We start from the raw sequence: 26860 nt of genomic DNA, 5'->3' as shown, positions 1-26860 counted from the left end.
AGCTATTGCAGAATTCTCTTGTGAGTCTAAAAGGCTAGAGGTTAAGAACACTAGAACCCTTTGGGATTAAGGCTGAGATGTTTGCCTTGCCCAGCATTTTGTGTTTTGACCTTAATCAGACAATGTCTTCTTGTTAACATCCAGCTTCTGGTATGCGGAGATAATATATTCTTGTTGATGGCGAGTTTCCATTTTCACAGTTGTAGCTAATAGCCACTGAAAGATCTATTCTCAATAATTTGAATTAATGTTTAAAGGAATCTAAAAAGTCAACACTGAAAGACATACATTTATGCACTGTGTGAAAAAAATCAATACAGTGCCGCTTCATAAGGAGCTGCTTGGGAATGTACCTAAGCCTTTAAAAACTAATTTCAGACATTTGCTGAAATAACACTTAACCCTCACCCCCCCACCCCCCACACACATTGCAATTTTCATTTTCCTAGTGTGATATGAAAGGCATTCACTTGTTCATATATTTTTGGGAAATGCACATGGCAATCACTATCCTAGCATGAGCCTGTATATAGGAGCATAAAATATATTATCAGAGTATGGAAACTATTAACTGAAATCTAATGCTGACCTGAACCCCTAAGATTATCTACTTCTCATTATTTAGCATTCTAGACTTCAATGTGCTGCAAGTTTTATATCTAAAATGGTTCTCTAGTATAAAATTTCTGGTGATTTATTTTCCATGACAATAAAACCTCTGAAGTTTGGAACCTTCCCAGCAATAATACTCACAGCCTTTATACATTTTCAGTAGTTTTATTGAAAAATGCCTCTTTTGTTTCAGAAATAAATAATATAAGGCAGTGAAATTCACAATTTGCAGTTAAAATATAAAAGCAGCAATTCTATATCCATAGTCTTGCAAACAATTTCCAACTGCTTTTTTCTGATAACTACGAAACATTATATTCTGGGGGAAGGGGAATCATACTAAATATACAACACAAACATGCAATTTCATCTCTGCAGGATTGACTGCAATTTGGAATAAATGTTAATGTCTCTAAAGGAGACTTAAGCCACTATTTCTTTACTTTTTTAAAAAAAAAACACCTGTATCCAGTTGATACAATGATGTCAGCTACATTATTTAAGGGTTGTGATTGAGAAGTATATGAGCAGAATGTGCCCTGCAAGATATAAGCAAAGAAAGGAGGTGGATGTGTGAAAATAAAGGTTCCTTGTTTGACTGGCCATAGCCAATACAGATATGTAATATGATTGAACTGTATGTACGCATTTGATGAGAAAGGAGTGTCAAGTTAGCTCCACTGATGAAGCATCCAGGCATGAAAAAACTGATAGCAGCTTAGGGAGGGTTTTCCTTTCTTTTCTTTTTTTTCCTTTTAATATTTACTAAAAGAAAATGATGATGTTTGTGTATTAAGGTTCTATGTAATGACTGTAAGCAAAAGTATTTTACAAGCATTCAAGAGTGAGAATGAAGTCTATGATAACATTTTATTGCTATTCCCACATAAGCTTGATACCCACAGAAGAAGCAAGTACATTTCTGCTCTGGAGGAGAAACCGGTGCACCCAACCATTTCTGTACGTATCTAGACATGGAAGAATAGCAACAACAAAAACAAACAACCAAGAAGGGGGTGGGAGAATAAGGAAGTCAATCATTTATGGCTGTGTTTTTGCTTTTCATGATAATGATCTTTTCCAGCGCATATGATCAGGATATCCGGGTGAATGCATATCGGCTCCATAGTCCTCATATTCATCCTCTCTTCTTTCAGATTCCACTGGTACTATGTAGGGTTCACTTTCGGGCTGATAGGGTCCGCTTTCAGGTGCGTATGGCTCTGGTTGAAAATAGTTGTCCGATTGAACATTATAGTTATGATATATCTTTGAATCCACAGCATTTTTTCATAAATGCTATTGTTTTAGTAATACACATTTATTTATGGCTTTGTTCCTCAGGCCATTTATCTGGAAGCGAGTTCCATCCAAAATGAAACAAAAAGGCTAGTAACTTCCCAGTAAATGACGTTGAGCCAATGATTCATGCAGGTATTGCATTAGGTATAAAGATCCCACTCTCCAACAATGGGAACAGTGTGAAACTATCCTTGAGTCTCAATTGAGGAAAGAGGTCTGCTCCAAATGCATACCAGAGGATGCATGGGCTACTGATTGGGATCAATGCACTATTTGCTTACTCTGAGAAACTTTTGTGCTGCTTTTTGAAACAAAGCAACAAAAAGTTTCTTCAAAGCAGCTCACATTAAACAAAGCATAAACAAAAACAATTTAATAACATTAAAATATTAAAACTTAAATTCTATGTATATATTATTTACTCAGGAATACGTCATCACCCAGTGTTCAAAGGGAGTGAATTCCTAAGCAAACAAACACAAGACTGTAGATTAGTTTTGCAAGATGTACATAGAATCATAATAATTAAAACACAATTGCCAATTTGGAGGAAGGAATAAAATCATTTTTAAAAATGAGAGGAAAGCATATGGACGGAAATTGCAATCTAAGTGTGACATACATTGTGCCAAAAATAGAAATCGTTATCAAGCTCAGCAAATTATTTTTGACTGAATTCCACCAAAAGCAATCAGAATTCAGTTAGTCATCACTATCTTTGTTCCATCCATTCAGTGGGATTTTAACTAATGATAGGTTTCTTAGCAGAAAGATTTACTTTTAAGATAATTAATGCAGTATGTTTTGTCAAAATCGAAAACCTCAAGCATGTGGCTTTTTTTTAAAGATATTTTCAAAAGGTACAGCTGACATCTACACAAAGTGTTCACCAGTGGCAACACTGAGTAAATATTGATTTTTTGGCAGCGTTCCTTATATTAGATTGAGTTGGTACTAGAGGAACACCAAACACTGGAAGAAGACCAGAAGCAAAATCAATTATTCTTGTTGTGCATTTGGAATAAGATTACATATACAAAAGAGCCCCAGTCCTAAATGAGATAAGGTGTTGATGATTAGCGCAAAAGAGAAAGTTTTCTAGCAGTTTCAAAGATATTAGGATAGCACATGGGAAAAAGACAGCAGCACAGCAGTGGTAGTCTTCAGTGCAAAAGCGCAATGTAATGTTGTTAAGTTTTGTTAGTTGACATGATCCCATACAAACCATTTACAAGCCACAATTAGTTTACTATTTACATAAAGTCAGTCTGTTTCATCAAAGTAAATCTATGGTGGTGTTACATCCATTAGCTACTAGTTCTATAAGTCTCCCTTGCCATTGGGACTCTGTTACTGGGCTGGAGAGAAGAATATGAATATGGAGGCTGGGTTTATCTCACCTTACTTTAGCAAATGAAAAAAGTATTTGTTCTTTATTGCATTTTTGTTAGTAAGCATATAAAAATAATCTGTCCATTTTATGTGGTCAACATTGCTCATTTAACCATTATCTATGGTTATCCATACTGATTTACTTCCTAATAAGCACGTGCGCAAATATCCCAGAAACAGGATTTTCATTGTATTCAGACTGTAAACAGCACTGGTGACTTAGAAAAGGTGTTAGCCGGAACCTGAAACAGGTCAAAGATGATGTTAGTTTTCAAGATTGAACAGCTGTGCAAAAATATTTTTCCATCCATCTAAATCCATCTACAAGGGTTAAATTATATGTATATATCTATATATGTATACCAGGCTGCTCCCCACAAAGGTAGCACTGCAATAATATTTTCCATTTATTTTAAAAATTCAGATTAATTATTGGTTTTGTGCAAGTTCTGCATAATAAATTTGTTATTACATTTTTATCCATTAACTTTAAGTCTGTCAATTTGTGTGTACACATATATATATATATTCTCACATACATGCACATTATGATAGTGGCAAACAACATAACCAACAGCAATATCATGTTCATGGAGTATAAGGTGGTACAGTGCACACAAACAAATTCCTAATAGTGTGGGTCTGGACTCTTTTTTTAAATTTATTTATTTTGAGGCACTAAGTTTATTGCACATGGTTTTTGAACGTCATGCCCAGCATTTTTGTTTTTTGGCAATTCATTGTATGAAATTGTTTGTTCTTAAAATAAATTTGGACTAGAACTCAGCACAAATCGAGAGGTGGTTATGTTCTCACCCCACTCCACTCCGGATTGTCTGCACTGTATCACAGAATGACATTTGGTCTTAGAAAATTAGATTTCAGGTACTAGTTTTGTATAGATAATCCCAACATTAACCAGAAGGACACATAGAGAAATTGCAAACAACTATGTTCTTTTTTTTATTTACTTTAGATGAGTGGTCAACCTTGTTCAGAAGAAGTAGTTTGGTGCAAGTTGGAAGGAGGAGGAGGAGGAGGAGAAGAAGAAGAAGAAGGAAAATTGGTCATTCAAATCCTAAAAGTAAAGTTAACATTCTCCTAGAGCTATATGTATTAGATGTAAACTGCTTCTAAAGGATATACAGTACTTTCTGCTTAAAACAAAAACACATTTCAAATTGGGGCAGTTTAATAAATAACAGGAAAATACTTTTTGTAGCAGTAATAATGGTTGTTCATAGATCTCAATCAGCTAGAAATATTTAAAATATTTAGAAATTGGACTAGTACATTCTGAATTTAATTCAAGTTTATTTCCTCTGTATGAGCCCTCTCCTCAAAGTGATTCAAGCTGAGCACACATTTCAATACAGTATTCAATAAAAAAATTATGTTCACAAAAACCTACCTGGATATCCTTGGCCGTTGTAAGCAATGCTAGCACACTGGGATGAATCACAGTATCCAGGAGGCCCAGGAGGACCTCTGATACCTGAATTACCAGGACGCCCAGGTGGACCAGGTGGTCCTCGTGAGCCTGTGGATCCTGGTGGGCCCATTCTGGATTCCCCTTGTGGACCTAATTTGAGAATGAAAAAGAAGGTAGTATAGCTATATAACAAGACAGGCCATAAAGTGGCTGGCGAAACTGAAATCATTCTTTAACATGATTCAGAAATGTTTCCATTTGGTTTCCACATATGATGTCAATGAAACAACCCCAGGGAATCAAAGATGTAACTCATCCTTAGTTGCTACCCTAAATTGATGGCTTTGGCAAGACTTGTGCCTGGTGGCATATAATCAATCTCTGTTAGATATGGGACATCAAGAAGATTTCTTACATTGAACAAGCATATTAGACATCAATTAAAGTATAGGACTGCTTTAGTTCTGCTACTCTGCAGCTTCAGAGTGAGTGACGTAATGTTTTCCTTGGAACATGTAATATTCAGGGTTAACAGAAATGCAGAGCTTGAATGAAGTGGAGTTAAAATTTGCTGCAAAAATGAAAATGTTCCAACTGGAAAATTAAAGGCAGAAATAACAAGAATTGGCCTACCCCTCCCAAGATATCAGTAAATTATCAAACTATACTAACAGTAAAAGGAATGTTTAAGAGCTCTTATGTTATACTCTGAATGTTATGGAACAATTTATAACTTAAGAAAGAGACAGAGCTGCAGACAAATTAATCCTGACTCTATTTTTTTAAGTATCCAAACATTTATATTGCATTGAAAAATAGAAAATCTGGTATCTCCAGCTTATTTATTTCTCATATCAGAAGCAGACTGGGGGTTCCGGTTTAATGTATTTTTTTAAAAAACACAAAGTTTAAGAACTTGGCATTATACTAAATGTCCTTTGACCAGTAACTGGCCACTTGGAGCGTCTCTGGTGTTGCTATATGAAGGTCCTCCACTGTGCACATGGCAGGACTCAGACTGCATTGTAGTAGGTGATCTGTGGTTTGCTCTTCTCCACACTCTCATGTCGTGGATTCCACTTTGTAGCCCCATTTCTTAAGGTTGGCTCTGCATCTCGTGGTGCCAGAATGTAGTCTGTTCAGTGCTTTCCAAGTCATCCAGTTTTCTGTGTGCCCAGGAAGTAGTCTCTCATTTGATATCAGTCATTGATAGAAGTTCTGGGTTTTAGCCTGCCACTTTTGGACTCTCGCTTGTTGAGGTGTTCCAGCAAGTGTCCCTGTAGATCTTAGAAAACCATTTCTTTATTTAAGGCATTGGTGTGCTGGCTGATATCCAAACAGAGGATGGGCCAGAGATGTCACTGCCTTGGTCCTTTCATTATTGGCTGCTACTTCCTGGCAGATGTCAGGTGGTGCAACACTGGCTAAACAGTATAATTTCTCCAGTGGTATGGGGCATATGTATCCTGTGTTATTGTGGCATGTCTCATTAACCGCCACATCCACCGTTTTAGCATTTTGAAATGTGTACCACACTAGCCATGTATACTCAGCAGCAGAGTAGCAAAGTGCAAGGGCAGATGTCTTCACTGTATCTGGTTGTGATCCCCAGGTTGTGCCAGTCAGCTTTTGTGTGATATTGTTTGTAGCACCCATTTTTTGCTTGATAGTCAAGCAACACTTCTTATAAGTCAGAGCATGGTCCAGAGTGGCTCTCGGGTATTGTGGTGTGCTGCAATGCTTCAGTGGGATTTCTTCTCAGGTAATCCTCAGAGCTCGAGAAGCCTGCCTGTTCTTAAGATGAAAAGCACACATCTGTGTTTTTGATGGATTAGGAAACAGATGGTTTTCCCTGTAGTAGGCAATAAGAGCACCTAAAGTTTCTGAGCACTTCTGTTCAACCATTTCAAAGCTCCCTGCTTGGGTAGTGATGGCATGATCGTCAGCAAAGCTGAAACTCTCTGTCCCTTCTGGCAGTGGCTGGTCATTTGTGTAGATGTTGAACATGGAGGGAGCAAGCACATTCCCCTAAGACAGGCTGTTCTTCTGTTTTTGCCATCTGCTTCTCTGGCCCTGGAATTCAACAAAGAAGCTACTATTTTGTAACAGATTTCCTATGAAGCTGGTGAGGTGGTACCCCTTTGTGATATTATATTTTTTTGCTCAGGAGGAGGTGATTATTTACAGTGTCATAAGCTGCTGACAGGTCTACTCTAACCTGCTGACTTTCAAAACCATCTTTTATGTGCTGAGTCAGGTTTAGCACTTGTTATGTGCAGTTTTTGCCTTTCCTGAAACTAGCTTGCTGTGGAATCATGCACAGGTATATTTTTCCATAATTCAATGCAGAATAAGTCTCTACAGAACTAAGTAAAGATGGCACAGCAAGGAGATTGGTCTCTAGCTTTTTGGATCATTACAGTCTTTGCCTGGTTTTAAGATGGCTATGAATCTTGTTTTCCTCCAGATTTCGGGGATCTGACAGGATGCTTCAACAACCAGCACCTTGCTTTTGAACCAAAGTTCTTAATTTGTTCCATCTATAGATCATCCCGGCCAGCTGCTTTGCCATTTTTACATTTATTGAGAGCCATGTCTAATTCAGTAGATGTAAAAGGTTCATGAAACTTATTGTTCTCATTATCTGGTTGTCTGACTACTGGTTTCCTTCCTACTTTGGTGGCAAGGTTGGGTTTCACATTCTTCAAAAGTTGGTGTGCTATCTGATCTGCCTTTATGTTGTCATGGGTATTAGTTTGTGAGGGGTCATTGCTCAACTGTCTTAGCAGCCTCCACGCCTTCTGGCTGCTCCTGCCCATGTTGACTTCTTTTATCAGCTTTATCCATTGTTCTTTCTTGGCTTCAGAGATGGAGGACACAATGCTCTGTGCTGCCTGAAGAGTTTGCTCACTAAATGGGTCTTCGTTGTGGAGCCTGTAATAGTCTTCCAACAAGACAGCTGTATCGGGAGTAATGTCCTGAAGGTAGTGTGTTCTGAAGCCTCTCGGTATAGAGCAGGATGTTACTATTTCAATAAAGTGCTCGTATTCTCCAAGGACTGGGGTGACCATTCTCCAGCTGAATACAGGTTGGAGTCCTTTTGAGCAGTCATTATTAACCTGTATCCATGCATTCATGATTGTTTTGTAATCACAATCTCTTTGTAACTTCCATTTAGCATCTACATAAGTACCATGAAGGGTCCCCAATCCCCATCTGGCAGGCAGCTATTGCTGCTATTAATTGGAACCTGTTCCCCTGTTGATTGAGAAGGAACTGGATTATGGTCCCACACCACATGCACAAGCCATCTCCAATACATGGAGGAATTGTGCCGGGGCCTTGGTTCTGCCTCTCACTCTGGAGACTTTTCTTGGGAGGGAGTGGGAATGTCAGCTGCTTCTCAATTGATGGAGAGAACAGAACCTCATTGATCACAGTAGCTGCTACCTTGAAACTGAGGATTGTGCCAATCAGAACTGTTAACTACAATGGCTATACATACATATATTTTCAACAGGATTCTAGTCACAAACTTTAATATTTTTATTGATCTATAGATGTAAAACATTTTTAAAAGTCTATTTGCTGTGATTTGAAAGTTTTTTTACAGAGATCTTTAACATGCAGGAAACTCACCTGGTGACCCAGGCGACCCTCGTGGTCCTTGTGTTCCAATTCCTCTTTCGCCTTTCTCTCCAGCTAAACCTAAAACACACAAAAAAGTAGGGAAGGAGGCATTAAGCTCCAACATAAAGTGCCAGAAAAGTAACTGTTCAAGTTTACATATAATTTCCAGTTAATTTGTATGCCGCCCCCTCTCATTCCAAACAGCAAGGAAGTTTTATTATATCACGCTACTGTCCTGAGTAAATTTAAATTTAAAATATGTATGTCATTTGGTGTGATGGCTATTTAGTATGGACATAATAAGCAGTGATTCACCAATCAAGTATTCCTATGTCTAACAGCACTTGACCTCTGATGAAGAAATCCATCTGCTTTTTAAAGATCAAAAATCTAGCCCACCTCTTTCTCCAGGTGGTCCCTGCATGCCAGGTGATCCTGGGAATCCTGGTCTGCCTCCAGCCCCTGGTTCTCCTCTTGCCCCAGGAGGTCCCGGCGGACCAGGGGGTCCTGCTGGCCCAGGCTGATAGCGATTTGAACTGTAATCATTTGGAATCTGATTCAGCATCTGGTTGAATCGAGTCATTTGACCTTGAAGAAGATAAAACAGATTAAGTAAAAACATACACAATACCATTACTCTCAAGGATTATCAAGATAAATAAACAAAAATCTTTCTCTCTGGGTCTCAGAAGACTTTTTCCAGAGTTAATTTTTACACAACCCTAGATTAAGTTGAGTGGGCAACACTGGTAGAGGGAAGGAAATTTTGACCGAAGATGAAACCAGCACAACTTAAACAAATAAATTAGTCAATTCACACATTCTGTCAATAACATCAACCAACATTCTGACACTCTATATCAATACAACAAACAAAAGCAGAATAATATTGATTTGTTAGAAGCACCACTGTAGAGCAGTGCAGTGTGTGTACACTTCCAACATGACAAACTAGTCTTCTTTTATTAAATCAAGTTTGGAGCTGGTATTCTTAGACTAGAAAAAGCACGAAGAAATGGGTAGAGAAAATAGGTGTGACATATTGCATATAGTCATTTATAAGGCTAAAACATTTAGTCAAAAATAATTTTAAAAACCTTGGGTCAATGTATCATAACGTTTATCAAAAAAAGAAACCATCAAATTATCTGAGTAGAGTGGCGAAAGGTGAAAGTTTAGTCCATGCTGGAAGAATCTAAAAGAAGCACTACCACCACCATGACCATACTATAATGCCACCTCTGGCCTTTTTTATTGTCTGGGTGGGAAAACAGTGTCATTGCTGTCCCCTGGGGTGGTGCTGCTGCTTTCTGTTCTCTGTGGGATGGCCCCAAAACCTGCCCTTGACTTAAATATGAGGTTGACTTATGAGTATACACAGTACTTCTAAAACCATGGTGATTCAAATGGGAATGTCCTACTATAGTTATGTCTTACTATATGCATGTGGCAGTATGTCCATAGTGGACAAGATCATATTTTGAAACTCAGCCTTCATTTGTTTCCACTGATATTGCAGATGCCACAAGAGACCACATATCATGGGCAACAGAATGAGAAGCCAGACCTAGCAAGCAGCATTACTGCTGCCATATGAGAGCACTAATTTATTTATTTATTTACAGTACTTTTATCCCGCCCATATCAGTCCGAATGTGACTCAGGGCAGTGTACAAATTGGCACAATTAGATACCATATATAAATACATACATCGGTTAAAAACAAAAAACCACATCATAATACATTTAAAACCAAAAAGCAATAAACAATAAAAATTATAAAAACTATGTCTTCTTGTTCAATTCCTCAACCGTTCCATCGTGTCAGCCACATAAAGAGATATGCATTTTTAAGCACTGCTTCTACCAAGGTTGGACCCAAAGTAACTGGTTTAAAGAGGGGTAGAAGTTAATCTTAATTGGTAAATGTTTTAACCATCAACAGAAAGCATTTCCCCATCAGAAAGGCAGAACCTATCATAGTGTGGAAAATAGAAATTTGAGTTATGTTGTGTATTTCTGAAGCATCGCTTACCATTTATCATTTGTTCACAGACTTGTCTTGCAACAGCTCGCATCATATTCTGGGATGCAATATCTCCCTTAATAAATAGAACAGCAGGTGCATTAGACCATGGTGTGCATTTTTGTAAAAGATGATATGTAATGTTAGAAAATATAGCTGAATTCAATATTGTACTTACACGGTCTCCTTTTTCACCTTTCAATCCAACTGGGCCCTATAATAAATACAATTATCAAAGTATGTCATTGAACATTATATAACACAAGCAAATGGATTAAGGGGAACCAAACACAACCACAGTATTCACCACAAAATGTGCTTGCCAGAACTCCTGGGTTTGAACCAGAAATCTCATGAAACAGGTTCAGACAAGGACAGGACAACACACATAGGAAAATGATTTTCGAATTTCATGGTTTTTAATAATGGGTTTTCATGTTTATATGCTTTTAAATTTTATATTTTAATGTATATATTATTTTATTATATGTCTGTTTTATATGGCATTCAATTGTTGCTTATTGTAAGGCCGCTCTGAGTTCCCTTCAGGGTGAGAAGAGTGGGGTATCAATACAGTAAATAAATAAACACAATCGGTTGGATTGCACTCAGGTCTGTAGCGAGGGGGTGGGGGGTTCAACCCCTCCCCCCAAAATTTTTCAGGTTAAAAAAAAACCTGGTTTACTCATGAATTTTAACTGGTTAACCAAATTCCATGCTAAGTCTATGAGACGCAAAAAATTAAGAGTCCCTCCAGAACTGCAAGCACTATCTCAAGCAAATATTGACAATTTATTCACACTGTCATTACTTGCAGCAATACCCAATGTAATGAACCAACCAAGTTGGGGGGGGGGGGTGTTGAATGCTTTCATTAAGGAGGCCAGACTTGGTGGAGGTGGTTGACAGGGGCGGAGCTGCAGGCTACTGAAGGCTGCTCAGCCCCTGCTGTGCTCTTTGCTTCAGCGTGAGCTAAGAGGCAGGTTTCAACTCCCTCCCCCCCCCCCGCCGAAATTTTCAACCCTCCCCAAAAGAATTTTCTGGCTACGGCCCTGAATGTACTACTATATATTACAGATGTGAGTGCTATATTTGAATTTTCTATTTTTGAAAATAAAATCCATGGCAATAACATAGAAATAAGAGGGAGAACAGAAGTTGTAGCTGACCTTCTTCCTGCTTTACTAGTTTTCTACAGAACTTGCAATGAAGCACTGGGATATAGGATCCCTCTCCTTTTATCTAAATGGTACATTCCATTTTCATCCCTCTGTCAATACTTCCCCCCCCCCCCCCAGTCTTCAATACACCAGAAATATAGGAGGAATTGCTACTGCCTCATCACACCAGAGCGTGGATCCACTTTAAATCCAATTTCTGCCTCCTGCAGAATTCTGGGATTTGTAGTTTAGTGAGGCCCAGGGCTCCTCTGGATGAGCAGTTTAAAGGCCCCTCCCTAAACTACAAGCCCCAGAATTCTGCAGGAGGCAGAAACTGGATTTAAAGTGGATTCCTGTTCTAGTGTGATGAGGTCCTTATTCCCATGTGGTAAATTGAATACTGCATGATTAACCATCAGAAATGCCTTAATTTGCAGTTGGTATTAAGATATCGAGCATCAAACAAGAAGGCACACTGAAACTTCTGAACTTGCTTTGTTCAGAACTTGCTTTCTCTTAGGCTGGGTGTGACTTGCCCAGGTCATCCATCCAGTGGGTTTCCACGGCTGAGCAGGGATATCAACTGCTACCTAGAGTCACTGTCTTGGCTTCCTATAAAATATATAGAATACAAATACCTCCCAAGGTCCCTTTAGGACTAATACATGGTAAATACCAAGAGTCTGACCTCCTGCTTTAGCCAGGCAGACAAAACGGTTATCTCCTACGTATTTCTTGCACTACAGGCTAGAGATCAAGGGACTCTTCGCCACACAACACGATTCCATTTCAGCTGCTATGGTTCCATCCTGTGGAATCCAGGCAGTTCAGGGGGAGGGATTTAGCATTCTCAGCTAAATCCCTCTGATCAAACTACAAAGTCCGAACTACAAAATACTATGATGCCATGGCACTTAAAGTGAAACCGCAATGCTACAATTGAGGTGTGTGAATGGGACCCAGATTGTTGGTGTCATGTCTTCCAACGGACTACAGAGACAGAATATTCAGTTTCTTCCAGCGTGCCACTAATATCACCTGCTAAATGTTATTTCACATCTTAGCTTTCACAAAAGGCTGGTAGATGTTTATTGATGTATACCCACTTCACTTAACTGTCTAAAAACTCTTGATTTGTTCATGTGGTTCATTGAATTTATAGGGTACTTTCTTTTTTTGTAGGTATTAAGTGTTTTTGACAACATGATCTCATCGTGTGGTTATATTCCAGATAAATAACTATAGAAGGAAGTCATTAATATTTTATTTATTCCTTATTAAGATATTTCCTCAGGAAATAATGACAGAAAAATGCTGCTTTTATTATGGCTAATTCTATGCAGAAACTCAATAGGGTAGAATTACATTAATTTTCATTTTAAAAGTATAACAGTCTTTCTTTTGTTTACTCTAAAATGTTAACATGTGGAAACAGTTTATCTTCTTGATAATGAAATTTCATAATGAGCTGCCTATACAAGCATTTAAATGAATTGGAATATTCTGGCTTTCTTTGACAAAAACCTCAAAATTAAAAATATATTTCAATTGTTATCTCACCTTTCCTAAATAAACATGAAAAAGGAGGAAGATTTCACCTTTCCAACTGATTCTGGATTGCATATTCCCCCAACATTTCCCAGATGAAAACTGGGGCATGTGGGGCCAAGCAAGATCTGAGTGCGGTCTACACACTGACAGCAAGGCTGAAACAGTCACAATACTTCCCGTTCCTGTCCTTTCCCCCACCAAGCTGAATACAAACTACTTTTCCACTTTGGATTCAGTTTTCAGTAGTTCACGTAAGCGGAGTATAAAAGGAGAAAGTGAAAGGAAGAGGAGGGAATCTCAGATGTTTTAAAAGTAGCTTAAAAAGTGAGCTGAATCAGGAATAGCTCTGCCAAATCAGCACAGTTAGCGGGTATGGGATTGGTGGGCAACTGCACGTATTTAATACAATGGAAGGAGCCCCGGTGGCACAACTTTTGTGCCGGCAGGACTGCTGGTTCGAATCTGGGAAGAGCAGGTTGAGGTCCCTCTGTCAGCTCCAGCTGCCCATGCAGGGACATGAAAGAATCCTCCACAAGAGTGGTAAAACATCAAACATCTGGGCAGCCTCTGGGCAACATCCTTGCAGACGGCCAATTCTCTCACATCAGAAGCAAGTTGCTGAAAAAAGTACTATAGAAACTTTTATACACACATAATCCAGTCTGTAAATGGAAATTTGCATGTGCAACTCTCATACAGTGTTTGGAGAATTTACACTCACTGTTTACATTCCTTTGTTAGCAAATTGAAGAGCCAAGAAGCCTCTTGACACTTTTCCTTGGGAACTGTAATTAAGAGTATTTAAAGTGTATACTGCAAACTTTCCAGAGCTGAACACAAATCATCACACATGGATATATTTATTGCCCCCTTTGAAATTAGTCATTGTTGTTTTGTCTTTCAGCAAAGTGGAATTCCTTGTTTCAAATCATCCCAAGAAGAGACATAACGTTGTTTGAACTATTGGACCATTATCAGCAAAACAACTCATCCAAATAAATCTCGAATAAATGTTAGCCATTTGAAAGCACGCTGCCAGTCTGTCACATGTGGAGAGAATCCATAAAAAGGTCTAGAGCCAGAAATGCTATGTCTGTTTTGGCCTTTAGCTCAGGTATATCTTTCTGAATTCTACACTTCTGTTACATTGCATGAATAAAGCTGGTGGCTTGTCCAAATACATTCAGACCAATGATGTTATAGCAGTAGCATCTAATAATTAAACCATTAATGCTATGTTACTTCTAAATTCATATTGCCTTCTGAGTGAACTCCAAATTTTGAAAATGGGTGTAAAAATTTAGGAATATTTTGTGAATTTGAAAATAATAAATTAAAAATAAGTTTAAGGAAATGAGCATTGAGAGTGTTGTGTTGTAGTCAACTGTACTGTTTCTAACAGGTTTCATCATTTTAAGTGTACATTTTAAAAGGCTTTAATATTACTAATAATTTATATTAATGCTAACTTTTCATATTTTAAACTATGTTATTAATTAAGAGATAATAAGTAACAATTATAAAACAAAAAGATGAGTCTTTACTAGTTCTTTAATCATGAGTACCACTCTTTGATCAGGACAACAAAACTGACAGTGAGGAGTATCTTTCTAAATATCCAATGTGTCCTCATACTTTATAAATAATTGTTGATTGTTTTCGAGTCGTTTCCAACTTATTGTGTATCTAACTTGAACCTATCCCAAAGTTTTCTTGGCAAGCAAGATTTGTTCAGAAAAGTTTTGCCTTCGCCTTTCTCTATGGCTGAAAGTGTGGGACTTGCTCAACATCACCCACTGGGATTGGAAAGAATTTGCTGTTCTCAAATGTTTACAATGGCAATAAAAATGAACCTTTCCTGCATTTCCAAGTTATAGTGCTAAAATGTAGAAAGCCTGAGGTACACAGAGGTTAATATTGCTTTTTTCCCTTATCTCCAATGGTCAAACTGCCAATATTTGACCAATATATAATTCATCACAAACATAGCAACCATAACATATAAAGACAAAAAAGCTTTGGTGACAAAACCATTAAGCCTCAGGTATATTACTAAATTACACCTCAGGTGTTTTATTAAATACAACTACCTCTGTCCTACATATACTCTAAAACAGTAATATGATTTATGAAGCAAACAGATTGTTGTACCAATTGCACATCAAAAATGGAGCAGCAATGAAATGTGCTCAGTTGTAATGATATGGGTCAGCTGCCTTTGTTTACCAGTGCTATTACCCAGAATGATCTCATGTTCTGGGAGCAGGGCCCAAAACTTGGAAAAGTTACTTTTTTGGATTATTTGTTCAAGAATGCTCCAGCCAATATGGCCATGCTACCTAGAAGATTCTAGATTCTAGTCCAAGTAAGTAACTTCTACAGGCTTTGGCTGTGTCCACGCTGAAATATTTACATGTAGTTGTGAGCCATTAATCCTGAGACTACTCTTTCATCCTTGGACTTAACCACATGTTTTGGATCTTGTATGACTAATATGATAGAGTGAACTACACAAAAAGCTACAACTTTGAAATTGGGCCATGTAGCTACAGGAGAGGCCTGGATGACTTTTACAGCTCAGCAGGCTACATTTGGCCCAGTGACCACACACAGCCTTGAGTTGCCCCATTAGCACTTCTTTATGGTCTAAGTATAGGTCCTGAGATCCCTTGTTCCATGGGGCTGAGAAAACAGCTGCATAAACTTCATGCCAGAGTTCCTGCTGGGATCCGGTCATAAAAACTTGAGAAGCAGCATATGTGGTGTCACGCAGGTGAGCCAGTAGCACAAGTTATAATACAGTAGAACAAGCATCAAATAAATAGTCACTACATAAACGGCTCCTAAAAGCAAGCATTGCTGCCCCTTTACTTTCTCTTCATTCTCTGTCCTAATATGCAGGCATTAGCATGTGTGAAAAGACAGGTCTACATGTAAAAAAAAAATCTACTTATAGCCAGTGATCAGGCTGTGGTCAGCTCTTACTTTTTGTATTACTAGAACAGCATTCGTGAAAAATCCCAAGTAAAAAATTAGAAAGGCCTAGAAGGTTCATCATGATGAATTCAGAAATCATTTAACCATGGAATCATTTAACTATGGAACCTGTGACATTACACAATCATAGCACTTTGATATCAGTTTTGACTGCCAGGACTCCATCCTATGGAATCTTGGGATTTATAGTTTTATGGGGTCTTTCAAAATCTCTTGCAGAGATCTCTAGTGCCTCATCACAGTCTCCATGATTTCGAAAGACATGGTTAAACGAGTATAAAAGTGCTATACAGTGCAGTTAAATTAGTGTCAAAATGCTATAACTATGTAGTTGAGGCAGACCTTAACCCAAGGAGGTAACTGAATGATCTTGAGACCACAGATATTATATACAAGGCCAACAGCTGCACAGCACAAAAAACAACAACTCAAAAACTCCAAGGTGATTGACCCAAAGCCGCATAGTATCTTGCCAGCAGAGATGGTATCAGATTTCCTCTCTTTACCTCTTCAAGACTATCCTGTGTTGCCTCAAGAATAATAACACAAGCAAAGAGATGGAAAGGAACTTTGTTCTTTCCCCTTGATGTCTGGTATGGTGGATGTGAATGTTGTACTTTTTGCCCAAATCCAACATCATGCTTATATTTGGCCATTAGTGCAACCAGTCACTCTCCCCCTGCAGCCCTCCATATCACTTGAAAACCTCATCTGGATGGATTCCCAGTCTTCCAGGGCAAACGTTGAGAGTGCAAAACAGGACATTGCCCTCTTCTCAATTTTGCTGACAGAAGGAGTTCCAACACCAGAATTCCTCTATTAAGTCACAGCCTTTAATGCCAAATACTTTCCCACAGCAGTCGTGGCTAAATCAGACAGAGTGGCTCCAGCAATTGCAACTAGGACAAATGTCTGCTCCTTCCTGTTCTCTAAGTTAGTTTCAGATGCAAAACTCAAAGCAAAAAATCACCACAAAATATTAAGCCTGCATTGCTAATATTTCAATGTTTGCAATCCAATAGCTCTCAGAATGCTACCTATAAAAATTTCCACCTTAGGCAACATAGCATAAAAAATAATTATAATTCCAGTAAGTAATTCTGCTGATTTAGTTCTGGGATGTTTACATAGTGTAGAAATATAACGCTTGGCATGTACAGCCTGTGCTGTCTTTTTTAGTGGAAACCCCATGACCACAATTTCCAGACCCAACTCTTAAATTGCAAAAAAAGATGTACTGTAAAACTGTTTAAAATCAGACTTGCAACCTTAACATTGAGATATTAACTGGTTTTTGTGGTTACTGTTGCATAATATGAGCCTGAGAAAGGTCTCTGCCTGGTCTGAACTTTCAAAAATATCTTTTTCACAAAATCATGCAAAAGCCAGACAGAAATTATCTTACCGGTGACCCACGATCACCCGGTTTCCCTGACTTTCCAGTTGGGCCAGCCACTCCAGGCACTCCAGGAGCACCCTGCAAGGAGATACATTGAGAAAGAATGCAATTATGGGACACAATAATGGTCTGAAGTATATCCGGAATGCAAACAAAAATCCCAGCCATATGAAGTGACATGCAATATTGTGCAAGACTTTGATTGTGTATTTGACCTCTCTCTTCTGGTCTGCCCTTAAGATCCAACAATCTTCCAGAGCATTTCTGAAAGACATGGCGCTATAGGATTAATATAGTCTGTAAGATTTCTTCCATTACATCCAAATAGTGAGATACTCATATGGTTACAGGGGAGATATATATGGAAACCTTTTAATCTGCTTGCTTTCACATGCTCATATTCTCCATGTTCTCCAATAATTCAGAGGTGAAAACTGGGACATGTGTGGCTGAGCAACATCAGAATGGTCAATATGACAAAATAGAAACACATAAACTGTAGAGGTTGAAGTGGTTTGCGTTTGCTTGACTCTACTGAGGAGCACAAGATGTCGCTCCCTGCTTTCTTCTCCTCACTTTTGTACTTTGAACTCAGCGCATAGCTGAGGACACAGGGATAAAGTGAAAGGAGCAGAGAGAATATTTAAAAGGAAAGTAAGATGAAATGGGATTGCCCCTGCCCAAATCAAAAAGTATGGGACTGGTGGGCTTTTTTTTCTATTATGGAAACCTTCAGATGTAATCTGCAGGGAACATCCCTCCCCAAAATCTAAACATCACAAAGTGTCCCCACAATGATATAAGATCAAGGGTGTCTGAATATACACATTAGTGGCTTTGTAGAATAGTGTGTACCCAAATTCCATTCTTTATACATCTGGTAGCATGAAAAACAGTTCTGTCTCAAATAGATTGAATAAATATGTAGTTTATATATAGGTATTCAACGGTAGTATTTTAAAGCAATTTATTGTAATAATTCATTCAAATGTTTGCTTAAGGATTACCTTAGAAATCAACAGATTTTCCTTTAACTTCTTTTTCCCCAAGCAGCCACAAACCCCTTGATTTCTGAACGCTTGCATTTTTATAATCACATCAAAGCCATCAGTGTCATAAGAGAAATGTTCAAGCATCATAAAACATCATGAAGCTTCTAGTGTTCCCAAAGCTTAACTGTACCCAAAGTGATTTCCGCTTGACCATTTTCCAGCATAAAGAACATATGCAGACCACATTACCTGCAGCTAGCATTTGAAAAAATATTCAGCCTAACCATCTGCACTCATCAAAACTTCACTTTGGAAGATGCAAAATTTATACAAGAAGTACTTTGTAAAGAAAAGAGGCAGAAGGTTGCTCATTTTTCCAGGTGACTTAACCAGATTGGATAACCAGGCATTACATAATAAGCAAACATAGATCAAACAAGTCAGACCTGACACAAAATACTGCAATGTAGAGTTCTACTCTTCAGCATTCAAGCCAGTCATACTCCATACTCCAATGTCCATGCCGTGACACTCAATTCCATTTCCATCAACCAATGTTATCTCTGTTCCAACAATCAACCAACATTCTATGACCACTGGGAATGCTCATTCCCCATAAGACTGGTCTACCACCACCATCATTTAGGATGTTTTTCATAAGGATGTTGTCGTGGAGGTGGAGGAGACTTCCAATAATTGTAGAGTTCTTCAAGCATGCTGGTGATTACCTCTTGCATATCTCTGGAGCCATTCTTAGATCCAAACTTAGAGATAGCATTAGTAAATTTTATAATAAATCAAAAAGACATTGAGAAAAGGACACCCTACCCAACCTCCAGTCCATTCCAAAGGTAGCACAAAAGGCACAAAATCTACATGTTTACATAAGACAAAAATAATAATACAAAAACAGTGACAAAATCCTCTATCATTCAGTTAACACTTACCATTGGTCCTGGGGGGCCTCTTGGTCCAGCTGGGCCATCTTTTCCAGTGAAGCCCTATCAGGGAAATTGATATTGTTACAAGGGAGGGAGGTTTATAAAAGGCAAGCAAATTACATGACTTTAAATTCATCATTCCGACTTTTAAATAATATTGAAACATTATTCCAAGCATATATGCTATCTAGTTTTTGATATAGGAAGTTTAGATTACATGTTTCCCACTACATCACTGTCACTGTAATGTGCCTTCAAGTCAACTCTACTTTACAGTGGTCCTATCATAACATTTTCTTGGCAAGCATTGCCTTTCTATAAGGTTGAGAAAATACAACATGCCCATGTTCACCCGGTAGGTTTCCAATCTGAGCCATAAGTTCTTGAAGTTCTAGAAGTTCTAAGCCAGCATTCAAACCACCTTTACAAGAATTTTGATGCAAAACAGCAAGAATTTCAATCCACAAATCTGTTCTTTCTCTGAATGTTTGATGAAGAATGGAATCGTCCATTAAAATGTATCCCTGCTGCTTGCTTCTCTCTTCCTTGAAATATATGTATGATCAAACACTTCCTGGTCTTTCATGGCATCATTACATCATTGTACTAAGAACATGCTCTACTGATCTTTCTATATAATGCCAAAAAAATCCCAGTTGTCTACTCTGGAGAAAGCTGATATAGATGCCACCAACATGAATGCTAGCCCTCGAAAGTCAAGCAAGAATGGAAAACATCTGCATTTGACTAGTCAAAACAGATTGCTATATTTGACTGGTTAATTCAAACATGAAAGAACTGTGCAGTTTACATAATGGAACAGATCTGTTAAATAACAAACAAGTTTCTTTATTTCAAATTATACCCTTTCATTTTGGGTCCAGGTAGATTCTTGATTTGATCAGATTCTTTGCTCTAGTGGTTTATTGACTGCTTTACCGCATATACAGTCAACATTTATAACTTAGCTTAAAAATTTGGATGATGACAAACAGATTTAAATCTGCACCCTTCCACCCATCTACTATGGATATGGAGGTGTTAAAATGGCAGACCTCCTCCCTCCACTTATGATGGTTTAATTTTTTAGGACAGCATGAGGAACCTTCACCCTTTGTCATTCCCACAGTCTTTCCTTGAAGAAATCCCTTACACCACTGTGTTGAAACTATGTAAATATCACCTATCTACTTTCAGAGGCAACAGTAGTACCATCCACTTATTTAATACAACATGGATATATGGCGTAGGGAACCATAGTTCCTGGTGCAAGTATTGAAATGGTGCTCTCCCAACATACTTTTAACATGGGGAAATTAAAATCATTTGGCTACCAAATGTTCATGTGACCAACTGTTGCAGAGTTCAATTGTTACATCACATCACCCATTATGGGAAAGAAAAGTTTACTTACCCTATCACCTGGAGGTCCCATTGGACCAGGAGGGCCAGTTAAGCCTGGAGATCCCTGCAGAAAAGAGAAAAAACCAATCACAAAAGGTCACTGAGCTATGTAAGTTAATATTTGTATTATGCATAATCATCTGTATTCAAGACTCCTAATTTTTTCTCATGTTGTTTGTTGGCAGCATGCAGAAGCAGCAAGGAGGAAAACTTGTTCGATAACATCAGCATCTTGTACATTTTGCTTAGATTCTTCATTTGTGTTTGTTTTCCTTTGAAAAACAGTACATTTTAAAACCATGTAGCATATAAGCTTGTTGATAAAGTTAACCATAAAACAATGTTTACTATGTGTGAGAAAACCTACTGATAATCATAAAAGTTTAATTCTATTTTCCTCTTTTTTGGATGTCTTGAGTCTTTGATATCTTATCTGTTTCATCAAAATCTAGCCCCATTTCACTATACTGTTTCACTCATTGTACATTTGGCATCAGTTCACACTGATATGCTCTATGTAATTCTTTTGCAATTTTTCTTTAAAAAGTGTTTTGTCTCTTTGTTAATGGACCTAAATGGAAATTTGCCCATACTAGCTGACAAGTGAGCCTACCATTTATGTTGATGTTTTGGGGAGCTGTGGAAAGTTAGTGGTATGGGGCCATCCTACGACAATGAACTTACCGATCGACCTGGTAGCCCGGGCTCTCCAGCATCACCTTTCAACCCCTGGCGGCCCTAGAATAAACAAAGAGTGCATGGTTATTACCTGCAAAAAAAAACCATGTTAATAATGCAGGTGCAATAAATACCCACTAAAATAAATTGAGATAATCTGTGTCCCTGATTTGCAAACCAAGGAAAGGACAAGTCTCTGACAGCACAATCATTTCTGTATTTGTTTAGACAATGAAGACAGTGAAGACTCAGTTCAATGGGACTTGATCCCCAGTAAATTCATTTTAGATTGAAACTCTGAGCTCTTTTTATCCACCTTTCTATAACATTTACACCTCTTCCTACTAGTCTCACCCTAGAATAGCACTTTGAATACAGCATTAAATAAACATATTCTTTTCACACACATATCAGTAAGGGGAGAGTTCCCAATAGATAATTTTCCAGTGATGTCTCTCTAAAATAAATCACATCTGAAGCACTGAAAAGTGAAATGAAAGCTGTGACAGACTGTAGCTTCCTTCAATTACTAAAGCAAAGTAGGCAGGCATGCGAAGTGTGGCTTACTTACTGGCTCTCCTGTAATAGAAAGTCCATTTGGCCCTTGTGGTCCCGGTGGGCCTTGAGGGCCTGGTGGTCCTACATCTCCACGAGGACCAAGATCCCCCTAAAGTACACAAGGGAAAAATCAATAGTTAACTATCAGTCTCTTCCAAAGCAGAGTCTCAAGGAAGAAATGTAAAAGATGTTTTTAAATTGAGTCTTGTCATACAGTGACAGTGTTTAATAATTGACTGACTAAGAACTTGTGGGTTGCCTTGCATTCTAAGTTGTTCTCTCTGTATCTTTTAATACAGCAATAAATGCAACAGCTTCAGGATAAAATATTGCCTTGTCGATTAAGTTATCCCTTTTTAAATGGATCATGTAGAGAGCTATGTAGTTTGAATATGACATTGTTTTGGATTACTATAATGCACTCCAGGCCCGTAGCCAGGATTTTGTTTCGGGGGGGGGGCCCGAATTTTTTTCAGGGGGGGGGGGGTTGGGGTGGGCTGAGTTTCGGGGGGGGTGAGTCTGAGTGAAAGAGGGTCTAGCCTAGCAAACCTTTTGTATCATTACCCCAATACCCTCATACATATGGGATATATTGAGTATGGTGATCAGATCATGATATGAATAAACATAACAGTTTAAATAATGCACCAGTAAGGCCTTTTCGCGAACCACCATGAGAATTTCAGGGGGGGGGCTGAAGCCCCTCAAGCCCCCCCCCCCCCCGCTACATGCCTGATGCACTTTAGTTGAGCTAGATTTAAGGGGTGGTAATAAAAAGCATATAATGGCCTTGCTGAACCAGATTCACTGGTTAATGGCTTGTTTCTGGGCACAATTCAAAGTACAAGCCATTACCTACAAGCTCTACATGCCCACTTTGGATTTTCAGGAGAAAGGAGAACTCGGAAAGAGCTTTCCTGATGGTTGCTTACAGGATATAGAACTCTTTTTCAAGGAAGGCGCAGTTGCTCCGCTCTGCTCTTCATTAGCACAGAACTTCTTATTTAACCAAGGCTTCAGCTTTTAACTGCTTGGGGCAGTTAAAAACTAAATGCTAGTTCTTAATTAGTTTTGATGTGTTTTTAACAGTTCTAAATGAGTGTTTTTAAGTAGACTGTTGCTTAATCCTTTTTAAATATTTCTTCTGCAAATTGTTTTTGCTATGTTTGTAATGTACACTCAAGCTGCTCCGGGCCCCATATGGAAGAAAAAGGAGGCTCTTATTTAATTGATAGATTAATTAATCAACTTTCCCATTTAAAAAATGTAATTCAAGTTATATTTTTAAAATACAGTGGAGTCTACTCAGAGACAATCCCCACTGATTCAACTGATTCAATCGTCTCACAGGTAGGGGATTGTAGCCTTAAAGTGCAAACCTGTATTTGCCTACTTAGAAGTTAATCCCATTGTGCTCCGTGGAGCTTACTCCCAGATAAGAGCAAATAGGATTGCAGCCAGGATCTACTTTATGAAGATACTCACAGGAGGTCCAGTTAAACCTCTTTCTCCTCTTGGGCCTTTAGAACCTGGGCCACCCTGAGAAAATGAAAAAAACCATGTAAATAATAAATAATACTAATACGCCAATAATAAATCACAATATTTTCTTTACACAGTGCTATTATCTTTTTCCATGCATGAAAGAAATAAATTCTCCACACAGCCCCATAGTGAAATAAACACACATATAAATTTGCTTATGTGATCTGGTCAATTTCACCACCTCAGTGATTGACAATGATGTGAGAGAATTTGCTTCACACACACACACACACTTATTCTTCTCAAAAGGTCTTTGCCCATTGAAACAAATCTTTCACTGGATTTGTGCCAAATAGGTGTAACCAATTTTGACTGAATTCATGCTAGGATCATAGTGAGAGTAATGTGGAAGAATGCTTCAATTTTCTGCACTACATAAATGTGCTGCATTTACATAGAGTGCAATAAGTCTCAGCCTTGCTTCTAGCCCCAACCTCCCACCCCCACCCCTGATCCATAGCTCACAAAAAGGAAATGTTAGTGGGTATATGGTTGTTGTCTTCAATTGTCAAGTGGCTCTTGGTGATATGTAGACTTTATGATTACAATATATAGTGTAATGTTTGAACTTTTCTGGTTCTTACCCATCTCTTAGACCAGTGGCTCTCAACCTGTGGGTTCCCAGGTGTTTTGGCCTACAACTCCCAGAAATCCCAGCCAATTGACCGGCTGTTGGGATTTCTGCGTGTTGAAGGCCAAAATATCTGGGGACCCACAGGTTGAGGACCACTGCCTTAGACTAATGAAGTGTTCTGGAAACCTGACAGTTTGCATATCTAGGGGTCAGTGTGGCAGGTTCTAGTAAAAGTCTTCTCTGGCTGTGATCCTCCCTATCCCTTTCCCCACATCATGGATCAATAGAGCAACTTTGATCTTTCTATATATTTGTATGATTAGTAATCATAATGCATCAATTTCTGCTTACAGCTGGTCCTGGAGGTCCTGGGGGTCCCACGCTGTCCTGTGAACATGTGCAGGCATTTGGCAACGATGGGCATTTAGCTTCATCCCTCTAAAAATTAAAACACAATCTTCTATCACTTTTCTTCCTCAGAAAAAAAAAGGTGATATTGATGAACATCCTAGTGTTTTTGTCATACTGTTAAAAGAAACCCTCTAAAAAATCTCACTTGGAAATCTAATAAAATTCAGCACTAACGCAATGGTCTCTGGGCAATGGTGAACTTAGGCTGGGCATACCTTGCTAATATGGTGGGCTAAGTCCCAGACGACTGTGGTAAAATGAGTATCAACTCAAAGCACATCAGAGGGTTTTTGTTCACATGGCAGTGAATATAAAAGTCTAAAACACATGTATACTATCACTGACTGAGTGCACAATAGTTCTAGGCTTAAATAAAGATTCAAAAGTAAATAATAATAAATTAATAATTGCAAGAACACAGTTTTGAGAATCAAAGTGTACAAATGCTGAAAACAGACAGAGCATGGTAATAAAATAACATAATGCACAACTGAAAAACACTGTGTTAGTAAAGTACTAAAGTAAATGCCTTAAGGCGAGGTATGCCTTTAGTACTTTAATTATTCATTTTAGTAATACTGTAGGATACGAGAATTTTGGTTATTCTAGCACGACAATTTATTTCACTTATTTTTCTTCCTTCCCCTCTTATTCTCTCTCTTGTTCTTGATAGAGGTGTCACAGTATCATCATATCTTCATCATTACCCGGACTTCCCTCTTTTTAATAAGAATTTGAGATACTATAGATTAACACAAATTCATCCTTCCGCTAGCATTACCTTAAAATTTGGTTATTTCAATTCTAATTTGTGATTCCATCATATATTTCACTCCCATACAAGACCAATTAAACTATCATTACATCATCTTCATCATTATTAAAGAAATTTATTTAGACATGCATGCCTATTGTAGGTGAAATGCCAAAAAACTCTTAGCTCTGGTTTGATGAGGGAAGGCAACAATATTTGGAATGTCTCTAATAAAATGTGTGTACTCCAGCCTTGCATGTGTGAGCATGGTTCCAATACTTACATGAAGAATTTGTAATTACTGACAGAGGCTTTGGCAACACATACCAAGTCTCTTATTGTATATTGTTCTCTCTGCTGCTATTGGCTTAGACTGTTGATATGCAACATTGAAATTGTCAAGATGTTTTCTTTATATTTACCCTAGAAGGAATGTCACAGCATCTATCTCTGCTGGTCCAAACTGCATTGCATACAATGTCAAAGTTCTGGATCTCAAGCTATAAAAGAAAAAGATAAATGCATTTAATGTTACATCTATATGAAATTTCAAGAATATACTCATGGAATATTGGGCAAAAATAATTCCTAACCTACACCTTGGATAGTATAAATACCTTTATGTTATTGTATGGATGGTTGCAACATAGGGCAAGTCTACATAAAATTAGGCAGTGACAAGATTGTTTAATGCAATAAATGCTCTTCATACACTTGCACATGCACACATACACAGATATTTCATTATATATAAATTGCAATGACAGAAAGTTCCTTCAGACAACTAGAAATTTTTTCCCAGCCAAAGTTTAAGCAACTCAAATTGTCTTAAGACTGAGTCATGCTACCATTGCCTCAGAAGTCCAGCTTCTCTTCTAGGGCAAATGTTATGGGAATCTCTTGCTGATTGTCATCTATGGATATTGAGGAATCTTGATGGAAGACAGTAATATAGCCATATCCTGATTATTTGAATCAATATTTTGTTGGGATAATTTCCCAGCTGTATTTTACTTGTTTCACATCACATGCGATTCTAACTGAAAGTATCTAATGACTTTTTGTATCTTTACTGAATTTACCATTTATTACAAATGAGTCAAAGCAATTAATGGAAATAAAACTGATCCAGAGTTACGACCTCATCACATGAGGTCTGGGCTCCGTAATAGGATGATTTCAACACAGAGCCAGGATGGAACTGGACAAAGCCCATCAAATGATGCAGGGCTACTTCCGGCATGGCTCCACCCTAGCTCTGTGTTGAAATCGTCCGTCGCTCCCCTTGTTCTCATAAGGTAGAATGGGGAAAGCATGGGGAAAGCCCTGTGGGATTGGGAAAGTGGCAATGCAGGGTGATGGGTTCCCATGCTGCCCACCAGATTTGCTTCGCTGTCCAATGAATGCTCCCGCTGTTCTCCAGCTTCAGAACCTGGAGGTTCTTAATCTGAAGTATTGTGTGTGTGTGTGTGTGTGTGTGTGTGTAGTAGCATTTTGTATAT

General features: G+C 38.2%; 1 protein-coding gene across 4 annotated transcripts in view; it reads right to left on the bottom strand.

Annotated features, from left to right (window-relative positions):
- Positions 1–757: 757 nt before the first annotated feature.
- Positions 758–26860, bottom strand: part of COL12A1 (collagen type XII alpha 1 chain) — a 127980-nt gene continuing 101877 nt past the window's right edge. The window contains exons 53-67 of one of the 4 annotated variants that reach the window (XM_067467785.1): positions 25781–25858; positions 24545–24631; positions 23560–23613; positions 22088–22183; positions 21523–21576; positions 20849–20902; positions 19441–19494; positions 17508–17579; positions 10573–10608; positions 10404–10470; positions 8768–8956; positions 8378–8446; positions 4718–4888; positions 4278–4295; positions 1746–1835 (exon numbers count right to left, since the gene is read on the bottom strand). In XM_067467785.1, the coding sequence (XP_067323886.1) occupies positions 4291–4295; positions 4718–4888; positions 8378–8446; positions 8768–8956; positions 10404–10470; positions 10573–10608; positions 17508–17579; positions 19441–19494; positions 20849–20902; positions 21523–21576; positions 22088–22183; positions 23560–23613; positions 24545–24631; positions 25781–25858 (1086 nt within the window). In that variant the 3' untranslated portion in view covers positions 1746–1835; positions 4278–4290. Of the gene's footprint in view, positions 1836–2464; positions 3549–4277; positions 4296–4717; positions 4889–8377; positions 8447–8767; positions 8957–10403; positions 10471–10572; positions 10609–17507; positions 17580–19440; positions 19495–20848; positions 20903–21522; positions 21577–22087; positions 22184–23559; positions 23614–24544; positions 24632–25780; positions 25859–26860 lie in introns of those variants that run through there. The other 3 variants (XM_067467783.1, XM_060752918.2, XM_060752919.2) reach the window with 3 other exon arrangements.

Source organism: Anolis sagrei, chromosome 1, assembly GCF_037176765.1.
Source record: "Anolis sagrei isolate rAnoSag1 chromosome 1, rAnoSag1.mat, whole genome shotgun sequence".
Lineage (NCBI taxonomy): Eukaryota > Metazoa > Chordata > Lepidosauria > Squamata > Dactyloidae > Anolis > Anolis sagrei.
The sequence above is the reverse complement of the archived record's forward strand: the minus strand, read 5'-3'. Positions and strand labels throughout refer to the sequence as shown.